The 11,602-nt window shown below is 33.7% G+C and overlaps 3 protein-coding genes across 3 annotated transcripts; 1 reads left to right on the top strand and 2 right to left on the bottom strand.

Moving 5' to 3' along the window:
* Positions 1–1,697: 1,697 nt before the first annotated feature.
* On the top strand, positions 1,698–4,181 carry LOAG_03057 (arrestin domain-containing protein; the record flags this gene model as incomplete). The annotated part of the gene is made up of 6 exons (XM_003138594.1): positions 1,698–1,904; positions 2,120–2,326; positions 2,554–2,784; positions 3,028–3,205; positions 3,428–3,612; positions 3,879–4,181. The coding sequence occupies 6 exons, from the start codon at positions 1,698–1,700 to the stop codon at positions 4,179–4,181; spliced, it is 1,311 nt and encodes a 436-aa protein (XP_003138642.1).
* A 1,615-nt stretch (positions 4,182–5,796) lies between these two features.
* Positions 5,797–9,539, bottom strand: LOAG_03056 (hypothetical protein; the record flags this gene model as incomplete). The annotated part of the gene is made up of 10 exons (XM_020446201.1): positions 5,797–5,950; positions 6,087–6,253; positions 6,535–6,690; positions 6,849–6,914; positions 7,308–7,545; positions 7,658–7,822; positions 8,255–8,349; positions 8,774–8,844; positions 8,980–9,139; positions 9,501–9,539. The coding sequence occupies 10 exons, from the start codon at positions 9,537–9,539 to the stop codon at positions 5,797–5,799; spliced, it is 1,311 nt and encodes a 436-aa protein (XP_020303426.1).
* A 1,446-nt stretch (positions 9,540–10,985) lies between these two features.
* Positions 10,986–11,303, bottom strand: LOAG_03055 (hypothetical protein; the record flags this gene model as incomplete). The annotated part of the gene is made up of 1 exon (XM_003138592.1): positions 10,986–11,303. The coding sequence occupies one exon, from the start codon at positions 11,301–11,303 to the stop codon at positions 10,986–10,988; it is 318 nt and encodes a 105-aa protein (XP_003138640.1).
* Positions 11,304–11,602: the final 299 nt, after the last annotated feature.

Genomic DNA, 11,602 nt, shown 5'->3' with positions numbered 1-11,602 from the left:
TTTCTATTTTTGTATAAATAGTCTCTCTCCTCCTCTCTCTCTCTCTCTCCCTCTTATGTGTTGAAACTTTTTCAAACAGTTAGTTTCATTCCCATATTTGATGCAAAACTTTCCCTTTGTTTATAGATTTGAATTAGGTTGTCACATTAGTATTTCTGTCGAAACTTTCAGATCATTTTTTGTAGTTAATTCATTTTAGATTTATTATTTTGCCAAAATCATTCTATTCTTGATTAGTAGTATAATGGAAATTTGTGCTTTGCTCCATCTGATAAGATTTCATTTCATTCAAATTTCATCTTTGAAGTGTTGTTGATTAATTCATTGTCATCTTGTTTCTCTTTTTCTTCCTTACTGAACGGAAAAAAAGATTTAATCAGTTGAAAAGAAGAAGAAACCAAAAAAGAGGATAAGTCAATTCATAGAGATATAGTCAAATATGTATTTATCTATAATTTTATCAGTTTGTTTCATGAAGCCGTTGCTGTCTACATCTATTGTAACTGATAAATTTGAACAAGATAGATTCTTCAAATTCTGAATAGATCTATAAACTTATCATAAAAGCAGAAGAGGTTCGTAATTATATTTGTACATATGCATACTCCAAGTTTTAGTCAATGCCAAACCTGGAAAAATAATTACTTTTTAGTTGTGGAATATTTGCAGAATAAGAATTATTCTCGTGACAGTTTTATGACCGAGAATGATCGAATATTTCTCCCAAAGCAACGATGGGATATTCTGACCGAAAAATATTTTTCTAAATCATTGCATTAACATTCCCCATAAATACTAATCGCTCTGGTAGATTAGAATGAAATAGTCTGTGACACTTCAATTATAATGAATGAAATGAAAACAATTCAATCAGGATCAGTCATCTGCACTTATTTTCGAATTCATTAAAAAATTAAAAATTAATTGAACTTTTTTTTTTTTTTTTTGAAGAAGGAACGATTGGAGCGAAATAGTACTCACTCCCTAAAAGAACGACATTTCAAAAAAGAAACGAAACAAAGAACGATGCATTCATATTAAAAGTAAATATTGGTGATGCGGTGACAGTAACTGGACGATACAATTGCGCACCATCAATTTTCGATCACTATATTGTTTATAGTTTGCTGAAATTACTCTTCCTCTATTAACTATTTATTTATTATTCTTATTACACTATCATATTATTATTCTATTTCTACTTGCTATTACCGCCACTTTTATCATATAAGGGAAAAAATTACAAACAGACAAAAAGACGAAAGAAAAAAATTCCAATTGCGAAGCATATTTTTAGTGTCGCTTTCTTCTCTTTCGATTCAATCATCCATTATCAATTTCAAATTAATTATTTCGGATTTTAAATTACACTTTGTTAAATTGAAGTGTTGAAACTTTTGTGGAATATTATATTTTGTCAATTTAAGGTAAGTTCATCAATCTTCGTTTAATTTATCCATCTTTCTTTTTGGCTGATTGTCATCCTTTAGTACAAGTAACATAATTAAAAGAACCCAGCGAACTTTCTGAAATAAACGTTGTATGTCGTGAAATAAATGACAACATTTACGAATTTCGTAAAAATCGGTTTTTCGGAAGATTAGTTTCACTCGTTTCCATTTCCCTTTCTAATTTATAATTCAATGATGGTATTTTTAGGATAGAAAAAAGGATTTTCTTCCTTTATACAAATAACGATGCCAAGTGCTGATGATGTATTTCGGCAATTCGAAATTGAGTTAGACGCTGGTAGTGAACCAATCTTTCATGGTGATGAATTGATAACCGGTAAATTACAAATTGAACTGAAGAGACCGATGACCATACAAGCCATCAAATTGCAGTTCAAGGGGCGTGCTGCATGTATAAAAAGAGATTCCGCCAAAGGAGCTGAAATTGAAAAGGTACCAAAAAAATATTTTGTTGATACCCGTCATCTATCAATTTAAACTTCCGGTCATCAAATTTAGTATTCACCAGAACTTAAGATTTGAGATCTTCCGTAATCGTTACTGGCTTCAACGATTTGATTTTGAGATTTCTGTAAAAGCTAACAGTATAAGTTATACTAATCTATTTTCATGTTCCTGCTTCCGAATATATTCCGTTGTTGTTGTAGGTCTATTTTGATAGAGATTTCACGTTACTGGAAAGGCCACCTGGTCGACCAGAACCGGGACATTTCCCGTGGATCGCTGATTACTTATACTGCTTGCCATTTGAATGCCCATTACCTCTGGGTTGTCCAACTTCATACGAAAATCCTCATGGGTTTATTCGATATTTTATCCGGGCTACTGTTGTCGAAGAAGCTGGAACTGATTCGGTGAGTTTAAGCTTAAATATTTGATCTATTTTATAAGTTAGAAAATACTTCGGGGAGATATAACTACATCTGGAAAAGGAAGTTTAAATAGGTTTAAATAGACTCACCTTATTTTATTACCTATCACCGAATAAATGTTATGACAAATTATTGTTCAATAATATTCATCTTGATTTGTTAAATTCTGTTATCTTCATTTTGCGGTTGGATAAAAACAAATACTTTAGCGTGAATATATCGCGAAAAAGCCGATCTCAGTGATTGCACCGGTGGAGTCATTTATGGAATTGGTCGCGCAACCAATTGGTGCCTCAGAAACAGTATCATTTGGTGGTTGTTGTTGTCGAGGAAAATTGATCGCCGAAGTACGCTTGCCAAAATCTGCCTATGCACCGGGCGAAACAGTTATTGGTTCTATCAGAATTGATAATCGACATCCAAGGCATATAGTTGATCAGGTATATATAGTTTGATCGAGAGCAGTTTGATAAATCAATTTTAGAACCGTGTTTAGATTGTAGGTAGAAGTAACATGATAGCATTCTTAAGTTACATCAATTATGAGTTTTATATTATTAACAACATTATATAATATATTTAAATTTACGAAAATTTCAGTTTTTTAAATATAATTATAAAATACTTCAATTTTTTAATGTAATTATAAAACTAAAACTAATAAATGATTTCTTTTTTTTGAGATGGAACTTCGTCTAGTGGATCGAGTGCAGTGTGTTGATTCCAAGAATAATAATACATTACCCAATCGGACATTGATCATACGTCGACTCGAGAAACACGATGCTGTTAAGTCAAAAAGTCTATTAGAAAAAGATGAAGTGTTTTTCCTGCAAATTCCTGCTTTGGCGCCAACTATAGGTTTGTTTTTTCTCACAATTATTGATATTATTAAGTAATTCTGTTCGGACTATTGTAAAAGAAGCCTTGGTTTACAGGAAATATGTGTTTCGCGCATGGTAACAAAATTAGTAATTTAGGCTTAGTAAAAAGTAACTTGGGACACTCGACCGGATATCCGAATATTTATCATATTTGCAAAAAAATAAAATAATCCTTGTTTAAGTTTTTCACTATTTCCAGGGACAAAATTAAATAAATCCTCTGTTACTAATAATGCTACAACTACGGATGCTGATTTCACAATGACGCCAGATCAGCCAGTACCCAATTCCACTTCTCTTTTAGTCAAATTTCAAGAATCTCCAAGCAGTGCAACTTTGAGATTCCGAAAAAAACCCTTTTTACGGGTTGAATACGCCATACAGGTATGCTTATGTGTTGCTTTTTATTATCCAAGATTGTTAAGAGAGGATGAGAACTCAAAAAACGTGTGACAAATTCATTGGATTCAACGAATTATCATTAGTAGTTACGGTGATGAAATGTTTCCAATTACAAAATAAAGTCATGTTTAATCGTCCTCATGTTTAATTGATTATATGTCGTCGAATTCATTAATCTCACTAATTCATTCAGTTCTGTCATAAATTTTAGTTTTTAAAATTCTATTCAAATGTGCAACAAGTTGCAGTTATCACTCGGCGATTACTTATTGCTGGAATTGCCGATAACAATTTTACCATTACCATGTCGAGGTAGCAATATCCGTTATCAGCCATTTGTGGGTGGCGCGCAACCAATACCGGAAAGCGATGAATCTGGAAAATTCATCTATGGTGATGGTTTCATGTTTACTCCTCAGTACAGTGTACTGGTTCCATCTACCAACAATTATTCATCCAAAAGTAATGTTATTGCAAACTCGGGAGCAGCGACAACAATAACAAATGCATCGCAGTCAAACGGTAACACCGAAAATAATATCAAGAGATGATGATAATAAAAGGTACTACACGACGAGGATGACAGATAACAAAAGATTGATAGCAATGGCCTATGAATAGACTCTTCAAATACTGTGTTGTTAGATGGTAAATACAATGCACTCATTGATTTGCAATTAATCAGTGTTTCCTCATGATAATCAGTTTGATCATCTTCACTTTCATGATTTATTACCCACCTAAAATTGTTGCATTACGCTAAAGAGGTCCACTGGGAGTTATTTCAAAATGAAAATTCGAACTTGGAAAGTCCCAATTATTCTTTAAGTTCTAATTCACTTCACTCTAATTTTTACATTCTTTCAGCTTCTTTCTTTTCGCCATTTTTAATTCATTATTTAAATCATATTAATTTTTGCCCTCTTGTCACATAAAATAACAAATTACCCTATAAATTTAAACATATGTCATAAATCATACTATGTTTATATCAATTAAGGGACATATAAAAATTTATGTTGTCATTTATCAAGAGCTGTCCGTTTATTCCGCACAAATGCTTTCGGCACCATCCATAGATATACCGAAAAAGGCTTATATCACCAGCTGTAAAATGATCTCATTAAAACAACCAGCTTTTTAAACAGCGGATAGTTATTATCACTTATAGAATAAACATCAACAACTTGACAAAACAGTGTCAGACACACCAGGGAAAATATAATTTAATAAAAAATTTCCAACAGGTTACACATGCGTTGATACAAAATCTGCTTGAACAATACTCAGTAGCTTATCCGTTTTGACCGATGTGATCTATATGAATTGGATGACATGCGTTGAAAATTACACATGAACATTTGCCTTATATACAAGACCTTGGTGTTAAAGAAAATCCTGGTCAGTGACCTCCCGAAATACGATAATTACTACAATATGCCCATAAATCAGATTCGACCCTGTTATCCTTGTGCTAAAAAGTAACAAATATTTATACGTAAGCGCTTAATGCATCACAAAACGAATGGTACGTTAATCATCGACCTTCAACACTTTGGAAATAATTGTCCAAACATACTCTGAATTATTTGAAAAAAATGTATACAATGGAATCAAAATGTTTGATGAAACCGGTTTCACAGTTCACTCTGATGAGAAATATCAAGAAAATATCAATATAAAATATCAACGTTTAACAATAACTCGCACTATTTTACGCAGAAACTTTTTCCGAAAAATATGTGCAGCTCCAAAACTACGCGACTGTTATTAACAGTAATATGAATTCATCGTCACTTGGAAGTTGTTAACAAAAGATCACATTGACACACGCGGAAATAAAACCCGGCTGACAAATACCATCTTCTCTTTATTTAGACAGGCCTATCGTGCAAGTCTCTTCGAACTTCGTTAGTCATAAAGGAAATTTCAAATTCAAAATGATTTTGCCATGAAATATTGCAAGAGAAGTTCATCATAATCACCTGACATTGAAAAGCAAACCGAATGCAGACCGCTCATGTTAAGGACAAGTTTTTGCCATTTTAATGGACTTGATATGTCCAATAAGCTCAACAACACAAACATCCAGAGAAGCATTTGAAATTGAAACCTATAAACAAATATTACTAGGAAGCAACCTAGTTTCGGAATAAGATCCAAAAACTATAAAGAATTTAAATTAGTAGAGTTTGACGATGACGATGTTGAAACAAGATGCAAAATGCCACCAATTCTACGTATTAATTCGTCAAGATTGATGAAATGTGTTATAATCATTAGCGCTAGCCAAAATAAGATCACAAATCCAGCCCGTGTCCTGAAAATCATAAAACTGATACAACAGTAGCGAAAAAGGAATTTAATCGATTGAAATAAAATAATATTATCATTATTCTTAATAAATGAATCCTTGAAATCCGAAAGTTCCTACTGGTAGAAGAATAGTAACAAACCTGGTGCCGGTGAAAGGTTTAACAAAATCAAGAGCAAAAGACACAATAAGCAATACGAGCTTGATAAATTCCACTAAAATATTTGTTCCAGAAAGCATTACTGAATTGAATGTTGTCTGTGGTCGAGATTCTGTCCATTCTTTCACATTTACTTCCATCCGTATCATCTAGAAAAGGAAATTTTGCGCTATCAAAACCATGCTATTGAAATTCATGACCTGATTTCTCCTCATATTCTGTTAACCTTTAGAACAGTTTAGAATAAAAAATGACGAAATGACAATTTTACACCATAACAAGCAGTCATACCTCTTTGAATATTTATTCAAAGATCAATTTCCAAGCACGATTCAATTTTCGCCATAATCCCAACGATATGCACAACATATTGCAAAAAATTCGGAAATAAATCAAGACTATATTATCGCCCAGAAAAGAACAATTTTACCTTATTTTGAGTATTCTCAATGTTCTCTTCAATGGAGCGAAAACGGTCGCTGTACTGATAATCCATACGTGTAGCAATTGTGTTGAGATCAGATTTAAGTGCAATCATTTCAGCCTGATGCAATTCAATCGTTTCATTTAACATTTCTTCAAGCCTCTAAAAACATATATATTAGTCTACCGGTTAGTCTACTTCATGAACGAAGTAAGAAAGATAAGAGGACCCGATGCGTAAAAACAAAATATGTTTCTTAACTGCAAATAAAAACTCACAACATCATTAAAAAATAATTGATACTTTTAATTTCAACAAACCTGAGCTTTAATCCTTTCTTCATGAAGTGCATTATTGAAGTAACTGAATTCAGATTTATTCTGGTTCTAAATATAAATGTTTCCCAGCAATCAAAATAAACTGCTATAATGTATTTTCACAAACAATGAGTTCAAAAGCTTTAAAGATAAGAAAATAATGTATTTAAAAACTATTTAAATTTGTCACAGCAGGTATGCAAATGTAGCTCAGGACTGCACAACTCGTTTCTATAATGGATAAGAACGTACATGAGTCATTTAAAAAAGCTGACGATGAGTGCTAATAACTATTTCTCAGCCGACCATTCAGCGGTAGGACCTTCTTGAATTACTTGCCATTTTAAATTTATCTTTCGGCAGAGTTTTATAATACCCATCGTACCCTCAGAACAATCAGTTGTACATGTTGCATTTTCCGAGAATATTATCAAACGAGAAAAAAACAGTAGCTTTATTTACCTGTAACTTATTAAGTTGCTCAAGAAGCGCTTGATTCTGTGCCTTCAATTCTTGAACATCATTACGCAACTCAACCACAGTATTTGCAGCGGTAAATCCGACTTCTGGTTCATTATGAGACGAGGTCATAGAGTTATCGAGATCAAACGCCAGTGAAGGCATTGTTTCATTACGTTTATGTCCACGCTTAGCTGGTAGTGGTGCCACATCACAATTCTCGAAATCCAAATTATGTATTCTAAAAAGAATTCTGATTCCTATATGCAGCAAAATAAAGTAAAAATGAAGAGATGAAAAAACAGTACACAAGATAAAAAATGCAAACCATTACAACTCGAGAAAAAACAAGCCTATCATTAGTTTGTGTATCAGAATAAAAAGTGGAATGGCCGACATTGGATGCATCACTTGCAATACTATCCGGTATATTATCCGCTGATCCAAAAGTACTTTTGATTATATGTGCTATACCGCGCGGTGCAGATATCACTTCCCGAAGCAGTGGACCCGTTTTCCTAAAAATATAGTCCCATAATTCCCAGAAACTATTCAAATAGCGAGTTCAAAGAAGCATTCTAGATGCGGTGTTTGTGTAACTTCCACATCCACAACGACAAGCAGAGCATTCAGCACACCACCTATTGCTAAAAATAAGAATTCGTGTAAGTTATCCGTATATCTCATGATCATGAAAAAACTTAGATTAAAATAATTTGTAAAGAAAAGTTGAGGTACGGAAAAATAAACAGCAGTATTCGTAGGTTACAATCTCATTTCTACTTTGCAAATAGAAATTATCGGAAATTTTTGATCCCATATTAAAAGAGATGTCGAAAATAGTTAGCAATCTAGCCATCCAACATAATGGTGCCATTTATAATGACACGCACAGATCTACTTCCCGAGTGCAGGAATATTTTTTTTTATTCTTTAACTGAGTCACAAACCTAATATTATTAAGGACAGCGCTTTTAGGTGAAAGTTCGGTGACGATTCCCATATTCAAGTCCAGTAATTTTGACTGCAGTTGTTCCAGCTTCTTCTTAAACAATGCCACACAGTTTCTTCTTGCGGAGCATTTAAAATATATTTTAAAAAAAGAAGTATGAAAGAGTAGCATTTAAAACATGATACTACTGATTAGTTTCAGATATCTTTGTTGTTTCTGCGGCTTTACTTATCGAGTTTCACTCTTTCTGCGGTCAGACCCTCTGTGATGAGTTTTACCCCTTGTATGGAAACGTAATGGTGCAGAGTGCATATAACAACATAAATAAAAACCACGATGTACTGGAATGTGAAACAAAGCCAAGCACTTGAACTAGATGATTTTTCATCAGAAGATAGTCGGTAAGTTCAGGTGAAAAATACCGATATTTCATTCTTCAAATCAGACGTTAAACTAACCTTCAGATGTTCAGTTTCTTGTGAACTTTTCTTGTTTTTTTCTCGAAATGTTGCCGAACCCGTGCCAGTTGTGGGTTTTCGTTCCCACCTTCCATACTGCTAGTCATAGATAAGAAATCATCAACATCCGCTGAAATGATATTGGAAATAATTTGGACCAACAAAGACAAAGTAGAATGAAAAAGAGCTGAAAAAGTCATGCATACATTTGAAATCACTCTACGACAAATTCTTACTAAAAAAATGAATAATAAGCGACAGGTACCCTCTCTAGCAAGAGAAATGCGAGATAATCTTTCCTTGATTTGTTCTATTTTGCGCTCAATGCGTGTCCGGTCATCCAAGCCAATATCATCAACACCTCCAGCTTGCGATGCTCCTCCATCTGATGAGCGCAAACTACTGCCTAACCATGAACCATCTGACTGGAATCAACTATTCTTGAAAAACAAGTTTATCGGAATTGTAATGCAATAACAATTTAATTTAATGCAATTATTCATTTCATGTAATATTTAATACGGCAAAATGACTTTCTGCAGTCACGACGAATCGATTAATAAGAATGCCTCATACCAAAAAGAAAGAAAAGATAAATAAAAACAAGAGAACAACGATGAAATGTTGCCTATGTAGTCATTTTCTAATACCTACAGTGAAATGTTATGCATATGAAGTTATCACTGCAAAGCTGATAGTGACAAGCAACACATATTATTACTTTCTTTATATGAAAAAGAATATTAATCATATCTTTCCTGCAAAAAAAAATGATAAAAAGAAAACCTCGGCATGTGAGTCGTGTTTTATGACCGGTGGTAACATTTGAAATTAATGAAATAATAATACCGGAAGTTGTTGATATCCGGTTCCTCGGATAATGCCTCAGGCAAGTTATAACAATTGTTGCCTACATTTGCCTTATCACCATCATATTCCACTTTTCCTGCAAAACAATACTGATAAGAATAGTAGCAACAATCGAAACATTAAACCTTATGTGCTTTTCACGAACCTTCGGGAGAATGTTTCCGATAAACGATTAGTCAAAATATTATTTAATTCGATATAATAATTCCAATCATTATTTAACTTGATACAATAATGTCCAATCATGTTAATGATTTCCTTTACCATCATTAAAAAACTAAGTACAAAACACTGCAACATTTACCTCTCTATATCTTCGGTGTGAAACAATGTAAGTATGTAAAATGCGCACAGCGCAATTGGCACAAGGAATGGACTGCAAAAATAAAATAAAAAATTACAAAAGTGATGCGAGATAATTCAAAATGGTTAGCAAAAAATGAGTTTAACATCGGCAGTCATCAGTTATATAGCCAACTTAAAACTCACCAGAATAACCTACTTCGTTTTGATGCACGCTGGGATTATGGTTTTCGTGATGGTCTGTTGTCATAAGTGGTGGCTGAGAAGTGGTGACAACGATTGGCAAAGATATCACGTGAGGAACTGGTAAGGAATGAAACGCGGGTGGCAGGTTAGGGGTTAGTGTGCGTAGCTTTCCATTCTTTTTCAGTTAGATTTCGGTCATTTAAGGGACAATTACAGGAGAATGGTGATAACCCGTAGGATAACTTTGCAGCAATGAATTTAACATCATGAATCATCGGCCCTATAACTTTTCAAAAGAGCGTAACTCCTCGGTGAAATGACCAAGTTAGAGCCATCCTAAACTTTTTTTATGAGATAACATGATCCGGACTCATTTCCCATCCGGATTAATTGTCAAGGTGTAAACTTGCAAGTATATGAAAGAACGCCATGGATCGCAATATCGATCACAATCTTTCATCGTACACATCGATCGCAATTAGTCTTCTCTAGGAGATCAGCATACGTCATACGTCGGGAAGGCGAATACGTCATACGTCGGGAAGGCGAATGGTTTGTCCGTGACATTTAATTTAGTGAAAGAGATTGTCATTATGGAAAGGGAAATGTGTATAATGAAAGCAGAGTAGTGTGAATGATAAAGAAGTGATATCAGGTTGCGAATAACTGGGTCATTGAATTGGTGATTGGGAAACTGCACAGTAGCAAGCGGGGGGTGGTAATCAACAATCTAGTTTCGCTTCACTTCATCGCTAATATAACGTATTATTTTACTGTTAGTTTTCCTTTATTTCATTTTGTTTTCAGCGTTAATTGTTTTCAGGAGTCTAAACACGTGATCTTCTTTAGTTGGATCATGCTGATATATGTGTTTATTCTATGGTAATTTCGACTTTTATTGGTGACTGAAATTTACGTAATCGTTGTATGGGAATTTCGTATGAACAGTCCTATCCTATCACAGATCAGTCCATGTATACCGTGAAAATGCGTGTGTAAACGTGTGATATGAAAAAGTTCAAGTAGACGCGTGACGCGTGTATAAAATATGACCTTAACAAGTATTCGTGCTAAGGGGTATGGTGGTAATATATTTTGGAAAGTGGCAAGAAGTATTTTCACACCAATCACTGAAATTGAGGTTGTTTTCAAAGGATGGACTGGACGAATTAATTTTACGATTGTCATCGTGGAACTTTTCTGAATAATCGATGCAAGCCATAGCTGCATTGCTAAGATTACTTCCAACTTTGGAAGATCTAATCAAGACACTGAAAGCTACTAACATTTCATGCAATATCCATTCAGTACGACTTGCAAGTTAATACTGGGTGTTGGAGACGTCATAGTTTCTTTTTTCTTTCGCTGCATAAACTTTCAAAAAGAAAAAAGTCAGTGATCGAGCAAGAACTTTACTTGCAAGCTGAAAAAAAAAGACTTGAAGTAATAGAAGCAAATTACTAACAGAAGCGAATCTGTTCATTTTCTAAATCAAACATTTTCAACATTTTTATTTTGGAATTCATTTC

The sequence above is a fragment of the Loa loa genome (genome assembly GCF_000183805.2).
Source record: "Loa loa unplaced genomic scaffold supercont3.154, whole genome shotgun sequence".
NCBI classification, from domain to species: Eukaryota; Metazoa; Nematoda; class Chromadorea; order Rhabditida; family Onchocercidae; genus Loa; species Loa loa.
This window is presented reverse-complemented; position numbering and strand designations above follow the sequence as displayed.